Raw genomic sequence first — 27,013 nt, forward strand, 5'->3', positions numbered from 1 at the left:
ACATCGGGGTGCCTTAAAAAACATTTTTATGTTCCACTTGACAATAAATTTTGATAGGCGGTTCTCAAACTGAACTTTATCAGTAACCTATGATAACTCAAATAAACAACTCCTTCCAGCCCATAAATATACTTTAAAAAAAGAATAATTTGTGACCGAACTGACAAAATCTGTGCAAGACCCATGCATGGGGATATTTACTCCTGAGTCTTCTAAACTATCAATTTAGCTTGAGAAATTTGAACTTAATTGTCTTTATTCTGGTAGAAGTAACTTTCCAGATAAATCCTTTTTAAATTTTTGGCAATAGGTTTGGGTTAAAATATTCAAATAAGATATTGTATATGAAACCATTAAGTGCATCAGAGAGAAGCAGAGCTATTCTTGTTGAACTTGGGGTGAGTGCCAGAAAGCCCTGGCTCTTCACTGCTGCCTTCCACATATCTCTGCAGAAACCCAGGGCTCAAAGGAACAGGAATAGGAATGCAGCTTAGATCAATATCATTATTATTTAGTGCTTTTGAAATCGATCCAGAAATCTTGACAAGATGGTGCAGTAGGTTCATTCTTTGACACTTTCCCTCTACTCCAAGCACATAACAATGCTAGATAGAAGAAATGACCCTAAAAAGGCTCAGGGACATGATTAATATAGGGCTGGAACAAAACTGGAATAGAACCAAGCCTGCTGGTTTGCAGCTTCTGAAGCAAACAGGAGACTGGAAATGCATGATGGTGGCCTGGAATGAAGGGTTCTGGTTTAGCCCTAACTCGTAAAAGGAGTGCAGAACAGTCCACTGCCTTACAGGAAGTTATAATCCTGGAAAGACTAGAGAGCGAGAGGAAGGAACACAAGAAAACAGTTACAGGACTAAGGGTAGCATCCAAGAGAGGTCAAGTACTTTGCAGAAATAGATTGCCATTGAAATGTCAGTATCATTGATGGGTTCATTGATAAGGACAATTTTCTGAAACAACCGAAGTCCTATGCACAAGATGTATGCTTGTCCCTTGAAATCAAGCCAACAAGACTCTGAAATTAGTAAAATACCTACATCATGCACTGGCAATGCTATAAAGGCACATACTCATATTACCTTGGGCTGCAGTGATCTACATCACTACCCAGATCTAACAGATACCCAGTGACTACCCGTGACTTATAACCCAGTTGGAAATGGATGAACATTCAAACAAATGACAATCTCTGTTAGTTCAGTTGCTCATAATATAGAGATGTTAGGGGAGCAACAGAAGTACAAAGAGATCTGCCTTGCTATGAAAGTTGACTCTAGTCTAAAATCAGTTTGGACTATATAGTACATACAATGCATTTTATACACACATACACGAATAATACGACATAATGCACAACTGGGAGATGATTCTATGGACAAACTTTTTGTGAAGAAATTTTTAATTTAATAAATTGAAGTTTCCTTCACCAAGAACTCTAATATATAGTTTAAATGTAGGGCTAGCAAAATGAGGGGTAAAACAATAAACGGTCTTATTCTTTTATTAGAAGAAATTTGTTTTTTAACAACGGTGATAATTATTGTTCTTTTTTTCAGCCAATGAAAATTGTTCTGATGGAGCTTTGATGTGTGCCTCTTCTAACAGCTGTATCCCAGTACACAAGCGCTGTGATGGTTTTGCCGACTGCATGGATTTCCAGCCTGATGAGTCCAGCTGCTTAGGTACTGTATATCCATTAAAAGATTCTTTGTAATATAAGCCAATAACTTAACCTGCACACAATAAAAATATTAAAACTTGAAATTCTAAATAATATCAAGCATGGAATACTTGAATTACTGTTATTGGTTTGGGGGCAGGAAGAATGTTAACATTAATTTGCTACATTTATAAAAAATGTACAAGTATATAATATAATGAATTCATGTGTACTCTACATAAACCATGTTCATGAAATAAAAATCAAACCATTTTAATTTAATATAATATAACTTAACATCATTAGCATTTAATAATCTCTTCTATGCAAATTGCTGGTTTCTATAATAGGGAAACCCCTACACAATCTAATATGTTATTAATTTTTTTAAGTTGTAATTTTTCTCACTTCTTCATAAGCGCTCCCTATTTGCATGATCTAGTCATGCTTAAAAGTCAATTTATTTAACTTCAGACTAACGTTTAAACATTTTTCTTTCTTCTGACCCTAGAACATTTATAAGATCTGATAATGTGTTTTTGTGATTATACTTTTATCAAAACTGCTTTAATAGTCTCTAATTTATTATAGTCCATTGTTAACATCTCTCCTGAGTAATTGAATTTTTATTTCGTGCAGGAGATATATAAAATAAAAGATAGTTAGGGGCAATGTAAATGTCACAACTAAACAGTAATATAAATTGGTGATAAAAGATGTATTCAATCATATTTTCTAAGTAAATTGGGGATATTTTGTATCAAAACTAGGAAAGAATATATTTTTGTATCTTTCAAGATAGAAGAATGTTATAAGTGACAAAAGCATGATAATTCAAATAAAATCATAGTGCAAAAAATATCTTTTTTTATGCTACTAAAAATGAGTACTTGTGCAGCACTGAGTTTTATGAGCACAAAGGGAAATCAAGAAGGGCACAAATCTGATTCCATAAAATACGTGAAGATGAATGCTCTTTGGCATTACTTCTCTACTATGCATGCTTATACATCAGATTAGACACCCGAAAGGAAATTCTGTTACTCTCCTCAGAGTAAGAAAGATATTAATGAGATAATTCCATTCTTTGAAACTATTAAGACACAGCACTTATGTCCAGTACCCAAACGTATTTACATAAAAATGAGGTTTTCTTCAGGATAGACCTCTATGAGAACAAATATATTGTAACATGTTACAGTTCATTGTCTGCTTTGACATGTTCTGTATTTAAAAATACAAAGAAACAGAAAACAGAAGACCTGTCATTCATCCTGCGTGATAGACAACCTATAGGTAATAATATAGAACACATTTTTGTTGTCCATCATTTCTGTCACTCACCAATTCATTTAGTTCATTTACAAAGTATAGGTCATATTGCCACAGCTATTGGGTTAAAATGAAATAAAGAACTAGTGAAACAGTTCTCAGAAATAAGATCCGTATTACATTATGCATTCTCTTATTTATATTTTCTATGCTTTTTAGTTTGTCAATCAAATATGATAAAGTCACTGTTTTTATGAAAACCTTTAGGTCTCATCCATGCTGTGCCCATGCACATTCCACCTTCCTCTCTCTTTTCAAGCATCATATTCTTTTAAGGTCAGCATTTCATAGACATTTATGAGGCCAGTCCTTACAGCATCCAGTAATTCTCCCAGTGGTCACACAACAGATGGTGAGCATCTGGTCTCCCCTCACCTCAAGGTTTAAGTCATTAACAAAAACCTCAAGCTCAGGCATTGCATGAGTGTTGCAGGTTAAGTATATTTCAGTGAGTCCTATCTATTCCCAAATTACATTAAAAAGGCATATTATTTGCAACTTTTGGTTGCTTAGGCAACAGCAAATTATTGAACAGGATACATCCGAGTTAATGTAAATTGAAAGTCTTTTTCCAGTCATTTGCAGTAGTAGAGGTTAATAAAGGTTATGTTAAGGTGATACTGTAATTATGATAATCACCTGTTTGAAGGAGACTTAGGGAAAGGCACTAAAAATATACAATTATAGGATGAGATATTATTAACTTAATATATGAATAATAACAATATAGCTTAACAAAGTTTCAGAAGTTTTTGAAAACCAAACCAAAACATAACACAAAACTTCTCATACAAGTACTGTGAAGCTACTTCAAGTTTCTGAAACATGGTTAATCCCTCCTGCAGTTCTTGTGCTGAGATTGCAAGATAAAGAAACAGTCCGTGCCCACTAGGTATCTGGTTTGCTGCACAAGCTTCTGGTGAACTCTTATAATCCATAGAGCTCCTGAAACTGCATGTCGCTTATTGTGTATATATATATTTAATCCATGACAAAGCATAAATACCATACAATTCAAAAGGGTTCTTGATCCCATAATATCAAGAAACACAAGGGGTGATAGAAATTCTGAACCGAATAATTGACATTTTTATTCTAACAGGCTTTAGAATTAGAGGACCAGAATTTAGTTGAATATCTGGTGCTCCCTTGCTATTAACTTGAGCACATTATATTACTGACCAGTTTCTTCCTCTGTTAAAAAAAAAAAAAAAAAAAAAAAAAGGGTAAGTATGGGATATACCACATAATGTTGTGAGGAATAAATGAAGTAACACCAGTAAAACTCTTGGGACAGTCTCTGACATAGAGCAAGTCTTCAGTAACCAGTAGTGGTTATGGTGATCATGATGATAGAAGAGGGAAAATAAAAGAAAAAGAAGAATTTGGAGAGAGAGCAGTGGTAATAGAAATCAGGTTTCATGGCAAACTCAAAGAACCTCCAAATACAGAGAGATGGATGAGAACCATCATTTAATACTTTATGCATACGATTCACTAGTGTAAAATTGTTATAAATAAATTTAATTTTATCCTCCCAACAGTCCTATAAAAAAGGTCATCCTCACTTTAAACATGATGAACCTTATACCTAAAATACCTAGCCCAACGACAACACATAACTCATTAACTAAACCAAGTATCACAGAGGGAAAAACCAGAACTCACATGATTATCAGTCTTCCCAACAGTCCATCATGGAATCCATCACTTCCCTAGTCTCCATGCAATTTAGAAGGAAAAAAAAAAAAATATATATATATATATATATGTTTGTGTGTGTGCCTAACTGCAAATTATTTAGATTTAAGCTCAAAAGTTACTTTTGTTTTTATACTGATCACTTGTCCAGCTTCTATGTGTTTTTCTGCTCGTCCAAAGTAACACACCAGAGTGGGATTGAATGTGACTCCTTTACAGAATGATATTTCCACGTAGTTAACTGTGAGTCCTATTGGCTTCCAGACACATGGTCATAATAACCAATTCAAGAGGGTACAAGGCAGTGAGACAATAATAGTGCTAATTCTAATATTACACTTATGGATTTCTAGGTCCCAACTATTATCTACTAAAAATATTTAGTCTCTTCATTACTACCTAGTGTACCCATGTCTTTCCCCATTTCATCTGCTCTCTGCTGTAAATTGTTTTGAGTAGATGAAAGATGAAAATACTTGTACTGTGTCTTCCCATCTTCTGGATAAAGAACCTGGGTCTAAGGCAGAAACTTAGAAAAACTTCTCGCAGAGATAATCTACAAATCTTCTGTCCACCCAAACACCAGGATTCACTCTTTATTGCAGCCAATGCCTGTGTTGTTTCCACTGTGCTCCACTATCTCGTGCAAGAAAATACATATTTAGATTCCCACAGAATCATTCTGATGTAAAGCAGGCATCAAAGCAAATTTTAATGACCCCAGAAAAAAATGTGCAGCTGCGTATATTTTGATGTTGTGCAGTATCAGACACTCTACTGATTTTTTGCTAAAATACAACTCTTATTTGAGGAAGATTAAAATTGTACCTAAGGCCCAAAATAACCATAAAATGGTTTCTCTAACAAGGTATGTATCTATTTATGCTTTATCATATTGATGGGCTATTTTTAGTCAGACCAGCTAATTTCTTGTTTATGAAGGAAGTTTCACATTTGCTCTGTTCAGCTGAGTCTGCCCCCGAAGCCTCAGGGGTGTAGCTCTTTACACTCATCTCCAGCACTGCACTTCCTTCTTACAGTTAAATGGGAAGATTTGAGGAAGGCAAGATGGGAGATATACCCCTGGGAAAGCAAAACACTGAAAACTTTTGAAGCAAACAAGATACCAAATACATGGTATATTTCAAGTTTTTTCCCAAAATGCACCCTCCCTCCTTCCCTATTTTCCTCTTTCCTAATGCCTCTTGTATCCCCTTCTGAACATTCAGAGACTGGCATGACAATCTGACTCTCTCGAGACGCCCTATCCTCCCACGTTTTCCTTCAATGAATATTGCCTACATAACGTTTCTATTTCTCCTCTTTACTTTCCTACTCTGCCTCACGATCATCATTCTTCCCCTACCCAAGTAAATGGCTTCTCTCTGTGTGTTGATATTTCATCTTGGCTTCAGACCTACAAATCCTGCCCACTGAATACTTCCACTCGAATGTCCCTTAGGCACCTACAACACGGCATCTTTCCCTTTAAAATCTTCCTTTTCCCATAAATCCCCCAACTCAAGGAATCAAGCCATCAATTAACCAGTAGCCCAGTCAGAAATCTGAACATCATCCTTGACTTTCCCAAATAATCGCCAAGATGTTTCAATCCCAACATTTAAATATCTTATAAATTCCCACAACTGTGAACGCTTCCACCCCATCCCTTTCGTTCAGGCATTCCTGGATTTGCTACAAAAGACTTAACTGTGTTCTCAGATTTTACTCTTGGCCCTTCTGTTGACTGTAAACTCTGTAGCCAGAATTATCTTTCTAAAGCACAAAGCATACTACTTCCCTTCTTAAAATCCTGGTCTCCTAGGATAAACTTTAAACTCCTCACTGAACCCAGATGATCTGGCCCCTGTGTGTCTCTGACCTTCTCTCATACTTACTATACTTCGTATTGCCAACAATCCAACCAGGCTGAACTTCCCTCAGTTTGTCAAGTACACCACACTGTCTTCTCATGCCTGTGTCCCTATGCTTACCTTTACACACAGGTACACACACACACACACACACACACACACACACACACACACACATGCACGCACACCTGCCCAAGTAAAAGTTTTTCTGGAAAGCTTTTCCTTATTCCCCAAATTTGACTTATGTGCTCTCTTGGTGTTCCCATTACCCTTGTTACATTCATCCCAAATTAGACTACTTTTAATACTGTATTTTAATCCCCTCGTCACTTTTTTGCATCCTCCATGAAGGTGGAAGTTCAGTGAGGGCAGAGACTGTGCCTGTATCATTTTTAGATCAGCATTTCTTAAACACATACCATGAGCCTAGTGTTCTAACATTCTCAACAACCCTGTGAGATAGGAACTGTTTTTCAACCCTGTTTAACAGAGAGAAACCTGAGGCACAGAGAGATTAGTTACCTTACTCGGTATCACACAGCTAATAAATTGAGCTGAAATGTCAACTCAGGTGGTCTGGCTCCAGTGCCCGCAGCCTTAACAGCTGTGTAAGCTTCCTGTATTATTTATCATTCCATATCCAGTGCCTAGCCGAGTGCCAGACATTGAACAGGGACTCAGAATAGATGTGTTGAATTACAAATTAAAGGCAGTGTAGGTTTCCATCAAGTATTAGAGCTATGGTAGCCCAACCGGGGAAGAATGGTCTCCTACAAGAGAGGAGGTGTTAAAAAAGCCAAGAAGAGTAACTAGGGGATTAAGTAAGGAAATTGACAGGTCTTAATGGATCAGGATTTTGTAGTGACAGTACAAGGAGACGGTGTAAAGGAAAGAGTTGAAATCACTAATCACTTCTACAACCGTGACTGCGTGAAACTATTTAGCTTCTTTTTAACCTATAAACAAACCACCTTTGAAAATAAATATTCATGCTAACCTAGAACTCAGGAATGATACGAGCAGCAAAATAAGCAGGGCCAGGGCATCGAGGATCCATTTGAGCTGTGCTGACATCTGTCACGGACGTGGAGCTAGGACAAGAGCGTGCACACAAGTGACATCTTATCAAAATGACAGTCACCCATGCAAAGCATTTATCTGCCGTGGTACAGTGACAGCAGTGTGGAGCTGAAGAAATGTTTCAGTAAAGAAAACATTTCAGGGTAATCGCAAATATGTCATGCAGACATTCTAAATAAGTAGATTGTACCTAATCCACGGGAGAAAAAAAGTCTCTTGTGGTCAAGCACTGCGCATGTAAAGGGAATGAACGCGTCCAGGACAGCAGGCGGCATCGAACAAATTTGGGGGGTACAGGAAAGTAACCTGAAAGAATTCTGTGCTTTTAGCAACTAGAAGCAATTTACTCTCCATGATTAGATTTAATGCAACGACTAACAGTAATACGTTCTCCTTCTTCCTAGTAATATTTATAATTAACTGTGGGTTTTCGGATGCTTCGTTTTAGAGTGTCCAAGAGGTTACTGCAGAAATGGTGGGACTTGTGTAGTGGAGAAAAACGGTCCTGTGTGTCGGTAAGAACCATTGCCTTTTTTTTTTTTTTTTTAACATGTATTGTTGTCGTTTTATTTTTCTTGAGGCTGATCTAATGAATGAACATGTGGTTATTAAGGTAAAAATAGTGGATAACGACACCATTTACACTTATCTGTCTGAATAAGAGAAAGGAAGATGTAAGTGTATTTTAGAAAAATATCAGTTATTTCACATGATTTTATGTCTCTCAACATTTTATATTGTGTGGGACAGATGGCTTTAATAGTACTCATTATTCCTTTTTTTAATATTTATGTAAGGTTATAAAATGTTTTATATGGGTATCATCCTATTTCAGATGAACTTAGTGTCTGTATTTCCTATCTCCCTTTTTATTTCAAATTCCATATTTTTCTTTTCTCACAAGACAAGGATAAAATTAATTCATAAATAGAAGCTTTTTCCGGTTTTTTCAGTGGATGCTTATGAGTAGCTAAGGTTAAGGTACAGATAAGGAACATACGTGCCTACTTAAAGCAAAAATAAACAAAAACAGTCCTTGTGATTTCTTCTGGGAATTATTTATACTGCATATCAAAGACGACTTGATTTTTTTTTTCACTCACCCTTTAGGAAATTGTGCAAACTGTTTCATAAATTCTAAAGGAAATGATGCATATTCCATTATATTTGTGTTTATGACTTGTTAGTCTAACAGACCGATGGATATATTACCTTGCTTATTAGAGAAATGGTTTCAGGTTGATACTCAAGTCATAACAAAGCACGCAGGAGTATCTGGAAAAAAAAACTGATTAATAGTTGTTTACATTCTTATATCCTTCTGAGTCAACACTCATATTTTAGGAAAAGTTGTTTATCCCTAAAAAATGCAAAAACCTCTACCAAGTAAAACAACAACAAAAAATTTTATGATGAAATATAACACTGTTTTAACATTGTTGAAATGGAAATATTAATGGGTTTCTCAAAGTATTTGGCTCTCAAATGCACTACATAATTTATCTCACAACATCTTAGTAAAATTATACTTTTCCCTGTATCGGTTTCCATGGAAATTAACTTACCACAAACTATAACTTGATGGAAATACAGAATAAGTAATATTAATTTCTAAAAGTCTCCTGGAAGAAATTGAGAATGATGGCGTAAATGTTTATTAAGCATCAACTGAGTGGGTCATGTTATTTGCTGTCAGCTGTTTACAGTAAGGACATTTGAATTTTTGTCTTCTCTAACCCTGATGGTTAGACAGGAAAGCTCCCCGCTGTAGTTAGTCTCAGCTGAGCAAGCAAAGAGTTTTGCGTTCTTGGCAACATCCTCATGTACTTAAATAAACTTTAAAAATTGAAATCCAGATGGTGATGTTCGAAACTTCTTTCTCTCAAGTGAGAAAACTCTAATGTGGGGAGGAGATGTGACAGGAGGATTGACAGAGAGAAGGACCAAAGAAAGGAAATTAATGCAGCAAAATGTATAAAGGAATTCACTAACCAGAAAGCTAATGAAGTATTTTAATATGTTACTTTTGATAGTAAATAATACTTTGCAAATAGCTAAATAACTGTAATTACCATCAAAATAACTGTCTGGACTGAGTGCTTTCTGCTATGTCGGGGTGAAAAAAAGAGACTTTTGAATATTTTTTTCATAGTATAATATGGTAGTCTCTTCATTCAAATTTTTATTTCTTTAAATTGTGAACTGCAAAAGTGATACATGTGTATTGCAATAAAATTTTTTAAAAGCATAAAATAGTGTATGAGGCAAAAAGTAGAAATCCCAACACCTAAATCCTACTCTTGAGTAGCATATGGCTTATATCCATGTGGCTTTCCTTTCACAAACATGCACACACGAGCGCACATTTATTTCTTACTGAAATGTGAATTACACTTCGCAGTATACTTTGTGCTGTGTTTTTTTTAATCTCTTCATGAAATATCATGCTGTTCTTCCACGTCAGTAAACATGACTCTAGATCCACTACTTACCAGCTGTCTAATATTGGGTAAATCCCTCAATCTGACTGTGTTTCTGCTTCTTCTTTGGTAAGATGGAGAAAATAACAGCACTTACCTCATAGAGCAGTTATGAGATTTAAAGGGGTTAATATATGTAAGACATTCTGCACAGAGCCTGACACATAAAAGACATTACAGGAATGCTAGCCATCAGTATTACTATGCCACTGTTTTATGCTGTGTAGTATATAGTATTTAATATATGGGCTTGTCATCATTTAATTAACCCCATTAATCCTACTACAGATTATTTGGTTCTTATTTTTTTTTTAGTAAATTTATTTTATTTATTTATTTTTTGGTTGCCTTGGGTCCTCGTTGCTGTGTGCGGGTTTTCTCTAGTTGTAGCGAGCAGGGGCTACTCTTCGTTGCGGTGCGCGGGCTTCTCACTGAGGTGGCTTCTCTTGTTGTGGAGCACAGGCTGTAGGCTCGTGGGCTTCGTAGTTGCAGCACGCAGGCTCCGTAGTTGTGGCTCGCAGGCTCTAGAGCACAGGCTCAGTAGTTGTGGCTCACGGGCTTAGTCACTCTGCGGCATGTGGGATCTTCACAGACCAGGGATGGAACCCATGTCCCCTGCATTGGCAGGGGGATTCTTAACCACTGTGCCACCAGGGAAGTCCTGGTCATTTGGTTCTTGAATATTTTGTTTCACAGTATCTTGCAATACCCATCCTTTGACTTATCCTTGCACAATTCCTTACTTTAAGCATAATGTGTCTTAATGAAATGCCAAATAATGATTAGATTATTTCTAATTGCATTTAGTGTCAGATTCATTTCCAATTAAATTTAGTGTCCAGTTCATTTGTCACATACAGGTACTCATTTTTGGATTTAAGGTTAAGTGAAGACAGCTTTAGAATATAGTTTTAGAGTAACTATAGGGCACTGTGGAAAGGTTTTGGCTTTATGTCAAGCCCTATTCTCTTATTCCCAAGAGTGGGAATTCATTGTCTTTGGCACCCAAAGAAGTAAGGACAGAAGGCCAAAGCCCACCTCTCATCCAGGCCATTGTGAATACAAGAATTTCATGGTTTCCTGAGGAAGCCTCTCACAAAAACCTTTGGATTTCCTCTTGAAATCTAAGGTTTTATCTATAATCCAGAGGAAAGAGAATGTATAAGGTCATTTGTGTTGCTGGGAGCTTGTAATTATCCACAGGAGTAGAAACTACTAGGTGAACCATGGTTTTCCATTACTTGAGAAACATTAACAACTTGGCATGTTTGAGGGCTGAAGACACAAACCGTGAGCTGAAAGAGGTAAATTATTCCTCACTTAAGGAGGCTCGATCATTATTTCAATTATACCAATATGTTTATTAGAAAAATAGAGTGAGCTATGTAATATAAAATCCAAATTAATATGGAGGGCAGGAAAGAGGTTACAAGAAAAAAAAGAAAAGAAGTTAGCCAGGCTAAAAGAGAGAAGTAGGAAGCAGCATCAGATTTAAAATACATATATAATTATATACATATATAGAATTTTACTATATATATTTATTTCATTTATATTCTTATTACATAAACATATTATATTTCATGCATAATTTCATTTTAAACAAGAAATATATCTAGAAGAAGGACTGAAACAAAAGGTAAGAAAAAATGATTTGGCTAATAAAAATAAAAATACACAGTAATGACCTTATTAATATCAAAAACCCCACAGAATTATAGTATAAGCACATTTTTTAAAGGCTATATTGTTTTTAAAAGGCTATATCATTTTAAATTAAAATGATACACTCTAAAAAGTTACAATAGGCAAAACTCTCTGTGTATCAAATGACATAGTAACAAAATACAGAAAGCAAAAATTCCTAGATATCCAAAAGAAATAAAAAATAGACGGGTGACAAAAAAAAATACCTTTCGGAAATTTTAAATACCATTTCTAGGAAACCCTTATATTAGAAAGGCACTTTAACCTGGGATTTAAAAGGCAATAAAAACGGTAATTTCTCATTTCTTACCTTCTCTACATGGGAGTATTTGAGAGTGAATTACCCTTTTTCTTTACCTGATTTGGGGGATATCACTGGCCATCACTCTCACTGTTCTTTACTTGTTCCTTCCCTTTCCTGCAATATTGTAGTACTCCAATCCTCAGTGCTTGAAATTCTTCTCTTTTCTTCCTACCCTCACTTACTATATGATCTCATCTAAGCTTGGGTTAATTTATTGGCTTTGAATACAATCTATCAGCAGCCCAAACCTATTCCACTAAATTCCACATTCTTAAATTCAGTCCCCAAAAAGACACCAGATCGCATCTGGATATCTAATAGGCATCACAAATTTAACATGTCCAAAAAGATCTTTTGCCTTGACAGGTGGTCTTCTCCTCTTCAAGCTTTGCACACACTGTTCCCTCTGCCTAGAGTTTTCTTTTTCTACCCTATTTTCCCAAAGGATGCCTTTTAATGCTTAAGATCCAATATAAATGGCATTTTCTCTGGGAATCCTTTCCCATACCAACCAGGAAGAATGGCTCATTGCTCCTTCCGGGCTCCGCTATTGCTTCCCTCATTATGTTTTTTTACAAGTGTTTGTTTTACGAAATTACCTATTTAAAACCTGCCCTACCTATCCTATTAAGAAATATATTTCCAATGCAATTTTATTTTTTATGACTATCAAAATTTGTTTTTCCCAATTTTTACTAGTTCTATATGTAAGGATAAACTCTTAGACAGTTATGCTCACTGAAAATTTTAAAAAATAATCTATAATATGAAGGATAAAAATCAGTTGGAAAGGGAAATCAAAATACTAGTTTAAGGAGGAAAAGGAACTATTAAAAATTCTAAATATTAAAGGCAAATGTCTTCATGTATTTTTTGTTGGAAGATGTTGTGTATCCAATCACTATGGTATTTACATTTCAGTGTCTACATTTGAGCGGTCTGAGAGTTTTATTTATAGTAGCCTGGAGAGCGCATCCTTTGCAATTTCTTAAAGATGAAAAAAATTTAACTTTGACTTAAAATTAAAGGGACTACAAAGTTTTTTCAAAAACTCTTTTAGGGTGTGTGGGCAAACATTTTGAAGACCATTGTCTTCAAAAGGTATGTTTCCCATACCTTTTCATGACTCGTACCAAATTCATACCTGACATTGTAAGAACCATTTGAATGATATATTGAATGAAGGATGAACAAATGAATACAAATAGAAAGTTCTGAAGTTTCAAGGAAAAAATATCAATACTTTTAAATATGTTCTTAAATTATTGATATGAGCATATGGCCTCACCATAACCCAAACTGTCAACCACAGAGGAACTATTGGGTACTTTCTATGTGTGCTGCAAGGAGTATTGGGTTGGCCAAAAAGTTCATTTGGTTTTTTCCATAACATCTACGGAGAAACCCAAACTAATCTTTTGGCCAACCCAATATATTGAGTGAGCCTATGATGTGCTCATTATACTAAAAAGAAATTACTCTACAGTTTGTAGGACAGCATGGATACCAAAAAAGAAAAATGTCACCCATTAAAGAAGCTCTGGGAATTGTACAATGACAGAAGAGGGTGCTCTTAAACTAGGAATCTTGTAAACTACCTCATTACAGCCCTAGGCTTGAAATGAAGAATAAATGCAATTTCCATCTCTACAAAACCACTGTTTAAAATAAAATTTAGCTTATGAACACTCTCGTTCCTCCACCAAAAAAAGAAAGAAAGAGAAAAAGGAAGAAAGAAGGAAATAAAGAAAGATGAAGCAAAAAAAATACTCTAAGATCCCAACTGCAAAGTAAATTAAATATTGTCAGAAAAAACATTTAGGGATATTGGAAAAAACTTTTAATTGAGAAATTCAAAGTCTAAGTACAAATGGACAACAAAACAGTAAGAATCGAATAAGAATCAATGGAACTCAGGAAAAAAATTAAATAAAAAAGAAAGAAAGACTAAATTACAGTTCTCCCAAGGGAGGACATATTCAAATTAAATTTATTAAGGAATTGTGAACAAAGGTGGGGAAATAACCAAGGGAATGAAAATGAGATAAAGTAAAAAGAATCAAAGAGAAAGTATTTGAAGTGGAAGACAAAGAATATGGATGTACAGTTGACCCTTGTACAACATGGATTTGAACTGCACACAACTTATATGCAGATTATAAGTCCACTTACATGCAGATTTTTTCCAAAAAATATGCACTACAGTACAACACGTTTCATGAATGCTTGGATCTGAGGATGTGGAACTTCAAATACAGAGGGCTGACCATAAAGTTATGCATGGATTTCCAACTGTGCAGGAGTTGGAACTCTTAAACCCCAAGTTGTTCAAAGATCAACTGCAGTTTGAGTCCCTAAAAAGGAAAAACAAAACAATGGAACAGAATTAATATTTAAAACTATAATCCAAGAAAACTTTCAGCAATGAAAGAAAACCTGAATTTACATAATGAAAGGGTCAACAGTTACCTGGGAAATTTGACACAAACCTAGCAACTGCAAGATATATCCTAGTAAAAATATTAAGCTCTAAACCAAAGAAAAATATCCTCATGACCTCTAGGGAAAAAGACCAAATAATAAGGAAAAGGGATTAGTCAAGCATTAAACTTCTGAAAGCAGAGAGCCAAAGAAATCTATTACGATTTTCTCCAGGGTTTTAAAAAAAAGTCTTAAGTCTTTTCAAAAAAAGCACTAAGGATAATATGAATTGATATCCAATTGATGCTTCCTTGAAATTATAAAAAATAAATTCTTTATTCCTAAATCAGCATCTTAATAGAGAATCACAAAAGGCATTTCCATGAAGATGTTAGGAACAAGGCACATATGACCACTATCTTCACTGATATTTAACATTTTTATGAGAGATAGTAGTCAATACAATTTGACCAAAAACAAAACAAGACAAAAAAACAAAAAAGGAAGCATAAAAATTAGGAAAGAAGTTAAATTATCATGATAGTATACCTGGAAAACCTTATAAAATAATCATAAATATTAATTCAAAAGTTAAAATCAATTCAATAAGTTTGGAGGATATAAAATTAGCATTCAGAAATCAATAGTCTGTATACACAAAACTAGAGGAAAAAGTAGAAAAGGAAACCCTACTCACAACAAAAATAAAAAGATAAAATATTTAGGAATAAATTTGAAAAATAAAAGCAAACCTGTATGATTAAAAACAATCCCAAAAGTCTTAAACAAGTAGAAAGACATTTTCCTTTTCTGGGTAGCTGACGCAACATCTTAAGGACCTTGATTCTCCCTCGGTTAATCTATAAATTTAACACAATCCCTACAAAAATACCCACAAATTGGGGTAAACAATTTGGTACTAAAGTTCCCATGGAAAAATACACATGGAATTAACTGGTTAAACACTGAAAAAGACAAGCTACTAGAGGCTGAGTAGCCCTAGAATAAACAGAATTAAGTCCTTATTATTAAAGCAATGTGGTACAGGAACTTGAATAGGCATTATAGACATTTCAGACTAACAGAATAGAGTAAAAATTCTAGAAATATATCCAATTGCACATGAAAATTTAGTAAATGGTAAAGATGGCATCTTAAGTCACTGAACAGGATAGACTTTCAAGCAGTGTTGGAGCAACTAGTTAGCTATTTGGAAAAAGATAAAAATTAGAACCACACCTCACGCCATACACACATAAAAATAAACTTCAGGTAGATCAGAATTCAAAATGAAATTATACATACTAGGGTGAATTTAAAACCATTTACATACATGGTGAATTCCTCTGTAATCTGGATGTAAGAATAAAGCTTTTTTCAATGACTCAAGTCCAAATGCAATCAAATATAACACTGATAAATTTGACTACATAAATTTTGGTTAGAAAGAATCTTTTGCATGACACAAAATATACAATATGCAACATCAAAAGACAGCTGGCAATCTGAGAGAAAATACTTGTATTATATATCTCAGAAAAATGAAAATATCCCTAATACTTAATGAGCTGTTTTAAAATACGAGGAAGTCCAAACATCACATTAAGAAAATGGACAATGATTAGTTTAAAAATATGTAAAATTATGCTTAAACCTATGAAAATAATTCAACTTCATTCATGAGATAAAGACAAATTAAAACCATACTAAGCTGCTATTCCCCACCTCTCTGATGAGCAACGTATTCTGTTGGTAAGGATATAAAGAAACAAGCACTTGGCTAGTAGAAATGCAAATTGGTATAATTTTTATGGTATAAAAATTGGTATATATTTTTATGGTAAATTGGTATAATTTTGTTTTCGGCAGCATCTAAAAAAACTACATATTCATTTACTTTTTGAACCTAACGATTCCACTTCTAGAATTTATACTGTTGGTACAATTCCAGCACTATGAGAATAATGTCCACAAGGTTACTTGCTGTAAGCATTTTTATAATTTCAAAATATTGGAAACAACCTAAATGCCCACATATAGGAGAGTGGCTGAATAATCTATGGTACATCCACACAACAGAGTACAATTGGAATGTGGAACAGTTAAGGAGTGTCCATTCTACCAGGTGTGGGGCAGGTGTTGCCTGGGGCAGGCTAAAGGAAAATGAAAATATGTAGTCATAGTTGCTGGAACCATCCTATGGCTTTTCTTTCATTTGACGCAAATGTTAAAAATCTGAGGTATGCTACTGGCTTACATCAGGCACCTCTTAAGTGTTTGACATGCCTTTGGCCTTCACATAAACCTACAGATCAGATGATACGGTGTCTAATTTGGCAGGTAAGGAGATGAGACCGTGAAATTAAGTAATTTTACCAAAGACAAAGTGCAAGAAAGGCGGTGGAGTTCAGGTTTAAACCTCAGTCTTCTGGCCAGCGTCTGTACTCCTAAGTTATGAACCATCGTGGTATTTTGCCTCTTTGGGGATTTGACTAGGTGGCTTGTGATTCTATGATTGCAAGATTCAATGAGTATAGATTTGAATCAAATGCCTGAAGAAATTCTAGAACGAAGCTTTACTTGCATTTGGCTGTTTTCTGTTCTTTAGCATACTGTGCACTTCTAGTATTCTTATGAGTGTTCGTGTTGTTCCTTTTTGCCCATATTACTCTTTCTCACCTTGACTACCTGAAAAACTCCAGATTTATCTTTTAGGTCCCAACTTGTGTAGAACGTCCTCTCTATTTTCCTGAACCAACACATATGAGTCGTATCCTGTATGTAGTATACAAAAGAGGACAGGGATATGACCCTAAAACCAAGTAAACCTGGGTTTGGGTATGAACTCCATCCAGCATTTACTAACTCCATAACTTTGAATAAATTACCTAACCTTTTATAAGGAGGAGGGGAAAATGAACATTTGCTAAGAAACCAACATTCTCCGCCATGAGGGAGCTGTGAATTGAAAAAAGCTTTTGTACTGCTGAAATGTGTAATTCATAATCATTTTATTGACTTAAGAACACTTTTTAAAATGTATCTAAGTGGGAAGCACTAGTAATCCGTTTGCCAGTTTCTTATTTAACATTGTTGAAATCATCTCCATAGCAACCAACAATAGTTCTTTACTGGTGGAACACAGAACAAATGATCAAAATTTAACGTCATGGCCTCTGTTATGTTTTTCAAACATAGCACTCAAGTGCTAAGGACTAACAAATATATTTATATAACACTTGAATGTTCTGTAAATGAAAATTATTTCAAAGTTTCAAGAAGTCAATTTAAAGAGGAGGGCATTTAGATATCTTCTGTGTAGTAAGCTTAAGAGGTCATGTGGTTGTAGTTTTTTCATATCCAACACATGGAAGAAACAATTTTATGGGAAAATATAAATTACCAAAATTGGCCCAAGCAGAGGTATTAAAGTTGAGTAGCTTAAGTGACACAGTAGAAATTTTAAAAGACAAAGATGTAGTCCCTCTCTTCCTATTGTGTATCTATTTTAAAAAACTGAAAGTATCTGCCCTTAAATCCAGGAATAAGAAAAAAAGGATCTGCTGCCACTGAGATTATTCCATTTGCTCAAGAGGTTTTAAGCAAAGGAATAAGGAAAAAGAAGTAAGAGTGAGACATATTGAAAAAGAAGAAAGACAAATATTATTGCAGATATTCACAGACTAGGAAATTCAAGCAAATTAACTGTGACACTATTAGAATGATAAAAAGGGTTCAGCAAGGTAGATGGATACAAGGTAAATATGCAACACTAAGTAAATTTCCTTTTCATCAGTAGGAAAAATAATTGAGAAAGATAATTAGAAAAGAGCTCCATTCTGAACTAGCTGTGTTATAATATATGCAGGCCTACACTTAACTGTAAATGTTTAAGACCCACATAAAGAAAACTGAAGGTACAAATGAAGGACACTCAAAGACCTGATCAAATGGATAAGAAAGAAGCAAATGAACTTACTTTCTGGAATTAACCATATTCAGTAGTGTACAAATGACAGTTAACAGAGGACATTTTTAGTGTCTTAGATTTTTATTTATTTTTGAAATAGACCAGTGGGTCTTAATGTTCACCAGAAAAATAAATATAATATTTAAAGACAAAATTAAGGATTGGTATTTGCTGTACTTCATAGTAAAGCTTGTCATAAAGTCATGGTAATAAATATTGTGGAGCTGGGACAGAAAGAGACAAATAGACTGTTGGAACAGGTACAGAGTCTACTAATAGGTTGATGTAGCTATGTGAAATTAATGTAAAATAGGTGGCATTTCAAGTTGATGAGAGTGGATGGGTTGAACTACGTAATAATTGGTGTTAGGACAGTTGGTTAGCCATTTATTTAAAATATAAATTGTTATTGACATTATACCCAGGGAATTAATCCCAGATTTATGAAAGGTATAAATAGGGAAAACTTACAAAAATTCTTAGAGAAAATATACAATAAGGGAATAGCTTAAAATCTTGACGAATAGAGGTCATTTATAAGCTTACTAGGCAGCCATAAAAGAAAAGATGAATAGCTTTGGAAATTTGACCACATGGATGGTTCCTAAACAAAAATAAAACTGCAGTAATGGTGAAAGACACCAAAACCAAAATTTTTTAAAAACACAGTTACAGGCCACAAGAAAGATATACTGTATATACTATAAATGGGAATTAGCTAGAATATGTAGTGTTCCCTCAAAGCAATAAAAATTATACAATAAATGATAGACAAAGATTATTCACAGAAGAAGGAATATCAATGGTCAACACATATCTAAAATAATTCAACCCTCTTTATGGGGCTTCCCTGGTGGCGCAGTGGTTGAGAGTCCGCCTGCCGATGCAGGGGACACGGGTTCATGCCCTGGTCCGGGAGGATCCCACATGCCGCGGAGCGGCTGGGCCCGTGAGCCATGGCTGCTGAGCCTGCGCGTCCGGAGCCTGTGCTCCGCAACGGGAGAGGCCACAACAGTGAGAAGCCTGCATACCGAAAAGAAAAAAAAAAAAAAAAAATGCAACCCTGTTTAATAAATAAGTGCAAAGTTAAACCTTTGAAACCTTGGTTTAACCCATCAAAGTGACAAAAAAAAGTTTAGTAATAGCTACTATTTGTGAGAATGTAGAAACATTGACCCTCTTTTACACAGATTATGGGAATATAACCCGTATATTTAGGAAACTAAACATACAACATTTAGGAAAAGAAACTTGTAGGAAAGACAAAGTGGCAATATCCATTCAAGAATTTAATATTCATACTCTTAAACTCAGCCAACCTCAAACCTAGGAATCTAGCCTACTGTCATATTAACAAGAAATATGCAGATAAATGTGTTGATTTTGATATTGTGCAGTACTATTCTGAAAACAAATTTAAATGTAGGATACTATGTAACAATTTTTTTAATGGAAATATAAATCCTGACGTAGGAATGTGTGTTGTTAGGTGAAATGTGCAAATTCCAAAATAATATGCGTATTAAAATACTATGCAGGGGACAGAAAGTATGTGAAAATGCAAAACAAGTGTGACAGCATACACATCAAAGTATTCAGAGCTGTCAGTGACCTGTCTAGAAGGAGCCTGGCTCTGGAGGAAAGGGCAGTTTCATATTTTAGTTTCTGCATTTGTATTTTAACAAGAACTGCTTTAGTAGCTTAGAAATGCATTTTTCCAAAAAGATCTTAAAAACGGTTACAATATTTAAAAAATAACAACACCTCTTACAGTAAAAGGCAGGGCCAGCTGGCTGCTTTCAGCAGCGGCTCTGAGATGAAATGTGCCTGTCCCTCGGTTTTCCTCCCCTGTTGTCAGAAAGCATTACACACTTTGTGCCTCGTGCAGAGTCAGACAAGCCAGGAATGCGATTGAAGATGAAGCAAATAACCTCTCTCCCCAAGCCTCCCTCCCCGCCTCACTCCCAGAGTTGGATTCTTCTCCGCTCACATATGCCCAGAGAGTCATGAAAATCAAAAGCACGGTAATACCTAATTTTCCTTCTCTGACCCTTTCCCAGAAAGGAAGCCTCGTGATGTGTTGGTACACTTAATTGTCCAATTGTTTTTAGACTTTCCATGCCAGCCGTAAGCTTTCACAGCCGAAAACGGCATTGCTTTGACAATCTGATGCAAGTGCCTCTTGAATGACCTGTGGACTCATCCAGGGAGGACATCCTCCAAGGAAGGACATGGCCCAGATTTCATACACTGGCTGTTGCTGACAGGGGTTTGTGATCCAGATATTTTCCAAAGTCTCTGGTATGACCTGACTGTTAAGTAGATATTTCTCTTCTCCTGGAAGAAAAGTGGTGGGTTATTTCTGGGGCAGGATCTAATGCCAACGGACTGGCTTTAAAAGAGAGAACAAGAGATAGCTGTCTATATTGTGAAGATCAGGAACTTGGAAAAGCTCAGTACTTCACCTATCCTAAAATAGCTGCATAGGAAAATGTTTCCTCTTAATCGACACAGTTTTTACTTTATCACTTTTCCTAGCGTATGCACAATTGAACTTTAATGGGATAGTCATTGATTGGAAATGACATGTTTTCTTTCTTCACCGTGCGTGATGAGTGTGTGTGTGTGTGTGTGTGTGTGTGTGTGTGTTTCCAATGCAGTCTATTGAATGGGAGATAAAGAGCCCAGCAGAGGTGCTCAGAGACCTGAGCTTCGAAGAATGCTGACAAAAAGTCATTCCTCAGCCTGAATTTCACAATTTCCCAAACCAGACTCCCTAGTGGCACTGGAACTACAGGCCATCCAGTTCTGCCCTGATCCTACATAGCTTTTCTTCCTGCTCAGCCAGCATGAGTTAAACTATGTCAGAGTAGAATCTTTTGTGGTGTTGCTAGGTGGCTGATCTCTGCCTTACAGAAGCGAAAACTAGCAAATGAGGTAGAACTTTTTGAACTTCTCCCTCTTCGTAGTGAAATGTTGACACATCTAAGTAGTTCAATGCATTTTAATTTTGAAACTCCCGTGGGACTGTTCTCATCCTCTGAAAGTCCTCGTTTATGTTTGCCATTGCCTTAATCTGCTGTCCATCTGTAACTCCGAGATGTACGGCATCCCTTTGTATTCTTCAGAGAAAGACTTTGTTTATTTTCCTTATTTTCGCCAGGAGGAAGAAGGAGGTAACGGAACTTGTTTATGTCTCTAAGTTTAGGATTAAATTATCACTACTCATTATCAGTGGCTAGATTTTATATAAGCCTATAGGTAAGTCTATAGGTCCGTCTTATCCTTCTGTTTACTATGTATTGATACGTAAAAACTTGTGAGAGTCAGATATATGAAAACTAGAAAAAGTAATACACAATACGGAACAAATAATTTTATGGAAAGTATGATAGTGTTGGTAGATGTTCTTGCCTTTTCATTCTCTGTGGGCAATGACTGACCACACAAATACACTGGAGTAAATACCACAGGAGTAGCAAGAAAAAAAGATAAAAGAGAGAACAGGCATTTTGGTGTTAGAGAGAAATGTATCCCCTTTGAATTTATTGCTTGGGGATCCAGAATGAAGACATAGAAGATCCCTTCACAGCAAAACCTTCGTTTTAGTGTCACCACTATCTGACAATGTAGAGGACTAAAGTGGCATGCTTTCTGAATATACATGGGGAATTCTAATTTTGGAATAAGAATATTTTCTAATAATTGCTTCATTTTGTAGATAAAACTGAAAAACACTATTCTCTTGTTAGAGTGTCAGAATGAGAATGTCTTTAGTTTGAATTAAGACTTCAGTAAAGGAAACAAGGCTTTACATATATTATTCTTTTCCATTTTGTTGGAATTTAAAATATTACAAGAATTTTCTCCGTAGCAATGTAAGTTATAATGCATTGTCTTTTCCTATTGGTTATGGAGGGACACAAGCTCTCTATAAAAAAAGGTATATGTTGATAGATGATATATAATATATTCTTTCTATGGTATATTTTTCACTAGGATAAATCACCCTGGGGAACAAATATATATCCATATTGACAAGTATTTTGCTGTTTTTAAAATTTATTTTTATGGTAAAACATCACAGTACATAACTTAGTCATTTATTCAATGTCAAGTATGTGAAATATTGTGAGGTGTAAGAGAAGAAAGAGTGGACTTATAATTAGAAGATCTGCCTTGACTACATTTAATAATTATATAGCAGTATTAGTCAGAAGTCTATCAGAAAAGACAATTCACTCCAGATGGCTAAAATAACAAAACTTTCAAGAATATTTACTTTAATGAAGGTATAGGCAAGGTTAAGAAATGACAAGTGATGTTGAGACTCCAAGAGACTAGCAACAGTAGAAAGGCTACATTGAGGGAACAAGGAGTAGGTCCTAGATACCCAGTTCCTGGTGACAGCTGGAACTGTGGGGAGGGGGCTTTGTAGGAGGAGTGGGAGTTGGAGAAGCAACTGCCTTGGCAGAGAAGCTGGAGGAAACAGATAAAACATATGCAAATTCTCTTTTCTCCTGCCCTTCAAACTCCAACTTCTGTCTCCCCTTGGCTAAACCCAACAGAAAGCCAACCAGGGACCATAGATAAGGAAGTAACCCATAGTGGTTCTTATCCCAGGCCACAGATAAGGGCGTAGAAGGGAGTGACCTGTAGAATGACCTCGGTAAATCTTTTAACCTGTCTCTATCATAGTGTAATAGGGGAGAAACTTTTGTAGTATTCTATTACAAGCTAATTACTAAAGGAATGTTGCCTATAAGCTTAAATTATACATAATGGCCCATCTCTGGGAACCCTGACTCCCAGGTAATGAGCATTAAGCTAAAATACCTTTGTTTAGCTCACAAGAAACATCCTGACCAGGCCCGCCTGTGAATGACTGCAGGGAGAAAGAAATGAACACATCCCCTCTGGAGGCTGATGGGAAGCAGGAAGTGTTTGATTTACTCCCCTTTTAGCATAAAAGGAGCCTGAATTCTAATTCAGGCAAGATGGTTCTTTCGGGCACGAGCCCACTGTTTTTTCGGTTTGCTGGCTTTCCAAATAAAGTCATTATTCCTTGCCCCGACAACTCATCCCTCGATTATTGGCCTGTCATGCAGCAAGCAGTACGAGCTTAGACTCAGCAACAGTAGTATATGTATCAATTAGAAACACCCATCCAGTTTCTACTGATACCGATCTGACTACAGTGACTTAAAAACCTAAGGAAAAAAAAATTTTTTTAATAATAAAAATTCTGGAGATAAATAACTACTGGCATTGTTTCACTTCTTCAAAGATGCCAAAAGCAAATCTACAATTCTTCTGACCTTACATTCTGGGCCTGGTCCTCCATCATGAGCCCTTTCCAGACAACTCAAAAAAAAGATAGGACAGGCGGGGAAAAGAGGATTAACCAGAAGCCCCACCTAACAATTTCCACCTCTGTCTCATTTTTCAAAGAAATAACCTGTGACAAGATATTCAGTGGCAGTTTAGATTAAGGGGTAAAGGTCAGTAAGACTATCAAGTTGTTAAGATATTGTGATTCTTTTAGACACCTTGTGCAACAGTGAGGCTATTAAAATTGTTGAGAGGGGAATTTTGAAGGAGTGGATTTATGAAGATTTCTTGGCTATGCTGAGTCCCACTCCATCCCTCAAGGCAAAGCACAGTGAAATTGGCTTCAAAGAGACCTCTTGGAGAGCACTGATATGTTTCCTATCATTTAAGAGCTCACAGACTGGAGCTTGTCATGCACATGAGATACCTACAGGTGGTTGGTAGTGACTGTTGTCCTACAGTGTCAGGGCAGAGTGAAGCAGTAGAGGGGACATTGGAAAACAGCTGCATTCCTCCTCTTACAAGTAAGTCAAAAGTATACAAATCCTGGAGACAGAATGTTCTACTCATGTTAGTAATGTCAGCCTAGTGGTTCTAAAAGTGGTTTCCTCAAGGTGGTTTTGCCAGAAGGTGAGGGAACCCCAAAGAGAAAGGACTCCAAAACAGCCTTCTGAAAAATCCAGATTCTTTCAACACTTGCCAGGCCCAGAGAACTGGAAGAACAACTCAAGGAAGAATATACTTTATCTGTTTTCCCCTGGCCTTCCCCAGACTCCCAGGCCAGGTGGACCAGAAGCAGCTGGGAGAGGAGCAGCTGAGGGAGAAAGAAAATGCCAGCTCACCTTTTCTCCAATGGGGCAGCCCTCTTAAAGCTGGCCCCTGCTAAGGGAGGGGAAGAAACACAAGTTTAAGTTTGGGGTTTTGGTTATTACATAAGATTAAGCATTCAAATCACCAAAACAAGGTACTGAAAGTGACCATCACATTACTGATTTACCTAAAGTGAGCAGGAAAGTCATGAGGGCTACTGGAATTTTTATTCATCTGTACTAGATTTAAAGACCATGGAAGACAAAATGGATTTTATTTTTATTATATTCCAAAAGCCATGCTTGTGCAATACACAGGTTTACTAGTTTTCAGTTGGGCATTTTTCAGGGGTTTTTTTGTTTGTTTGTTTGCTTTAGAATGAGGAGAGAACAGATATGGTGCCCAGAAGTTTCTTCTGTAGAACTCATATGCAGATTGAACAGGATGAACTAGACTCAGGGTCCTCAAATATGACTGCACAGCTATGAGAAATAATATGCTATTAAAAGGCAAGTAAACTATAAAAATTTAGTAAGAAGAGTTTGGTTCCAGAGACTTATTTGGTGAGAGCCAAATAAAAAGTACCATAAAATGGGCAAAAGTGACTGGACATTTAACTCCTGAAGAAGAATCAGTACCAGAAGTACTTCCAGTTTGGTGGTAGAAATACTTCCATTTCAATACATGAAATGAGATATGAAAGCAAGATTCTGTACTCATGAAATTAGGATAAAAGAAAATTGCAATTGTGGCTTTGATCTGCACCTTTTATAAAGCTGAATGCCTATCACAGTAAAGAGCACAGATTGCCTTGCACCTAGTACTTGGGCCAAGCCACCTATGGGAGCAAGAGCTACAAATTTGAGAGCTCTGGTATCATGACAGCACAGGAGCCTTGAAACAATAAGACTTGATAGGAGAATGAAAGGCAACCTAAGAAAGGTAACCTAAAACCACTACGCAGGGGAGAATCATGAGAGAGAACTCCAATTCATGATGAGCTCACCAAATAACACTCTAAGGCAATAAGAAAACCTAATGATAAGAGAGAGAGTAAGGAAAATCAACAATTTGGAAATAAACTCCTGGTGAAATAAAAAGAAAAAAGCAATTTAAAATAAATTTTAAATAGGTATGTTGAAGAGCCTCAAAAACCTAAAGGAAGAAGTATGACCCGCAAAAAAGCAAAATAATTTTTTTCAAGTAAAAAGGCAACTATGATTCAACAAAAAATGAACTGAAAACTACTCATGGAAATTTAAAATAAAATCCAATTCTAAGTTGAACACAGTTGAAGAGAGAATAAGTAAATTGGAAGATATTATTAACAAATTAACTCAATACAACACAGAAAAACAACAAAATTAAAGATATGAAAGGATAGTTGTGATATATGGAGGATAGATTGATGAGCTTCAGTATACACCACTATGATTTCTAGAAACATAGAAAAATAGAATATTAGAAAAGCAATATTGAAAGAATGAAAATGCTAAGAATATTTTTGATTTGAGTAAAATTATGACTTCAAATTTAGCACATGAAGTACTACACAATATGAAAAACAAAACAAAAAAACAAAATCCACTCCTTAATGAGTAATAGAAAAATTGCAGGATATCAGGGGAAAGAGAATGGTTTATTGATAAAAGCATTTGGAAGAAAAGATACAAAGTACTTATAAATCTTTAGCAATTAAATTGACCATGGATTTCTCTCAAGACTAAGGATGCCAAATGACAACAGAGGGAAAATGCCAAGGGAACATAACGGTCAAACTAGAATTTCATGCCCTAGTAAACTCTTTAAAATAAGGCATGAGTGAAAAAAAGACATTGTCAGTCATACGAAGATCAGGAATATTCATTACCCATAGACTTTCCAATAAAAGAAACAATTCCTTGGTGAGTACTTAAACAAAGAGAAAACTTTATCCCAAAGGGAAAGTGTAGATGCACAAAACAATGGTGATTAAAGAAGTCGGTAAACCCTTCTATAAATGTATTAACTATTAACTCTAAAAATAATACTGTTTTTAAAAGTCAGAACTAAAATTTGGAAAGGAATAACATTAAAGAGGAAAGAGAGAGTTCAGAAGGTAGTTATATGGACTAAATTCTTTTTTCATTTCAGAAGATAAACATTCCAAATTACTTTAGGATTTTCTTGAGAAATATTAGTTATGAATATATTTTTTCATAGTTTTATTGTGGTAAATATACATAACATAAAATTTAACCAATTTTTAGGTGTAGAGTTAAGTAGTATTAAGTATATTCACATTGTTGTGCAACCATCACTACCATCCATCTGCAGAGCACTTTT

General features: G+C 35.6%; 1 protein-coding gene across 1 annotated transcript in view; it reads left to right on the top strand.

Moving 5' to 3' along the window:
* The window catches only part of MALRD1 (MAM and LDL receptor class A domain containing 1), a 604,410-nt gene that overhangs the window by 502,313 nt on the left and 75,084 nt on the right, over positions 1 to 27,013 (top strand). The window contains exons 36-37 of the mRNA XM_027121490.1: positions 1,575 to 1,700; positions 8,114 to 8,180. Coding sequence (XP_026977291.1) covers positions 1,575 to 1,700; positions 8,114 to 8,180 — 193 coding nt within the window. The remainder of the gene's footprint in view (positions 1 to 1,574; positions 1,701 to 8,113; positions 8,181 to 27,013) is intronic.

The sequence above is a fragment of the Aethalodelphis obliquidens genome, unplaced genomic scaffold (assembly GCF_003676395.1).
Source record: "Aethalodelphis obliquidens isolate GAN/ISIS:26980383/991018 unplaced genomic scaffold, ASM367639v1 scaffold23, whole genome shotgun sequence".
NCBI classification, from domain to species: Eukaryota; Metazoa; Chordata; class Mammalia; order Artiodactyla; family Delphinidae; genus Aethalodelphis; species Aethalodelphis obliquidens.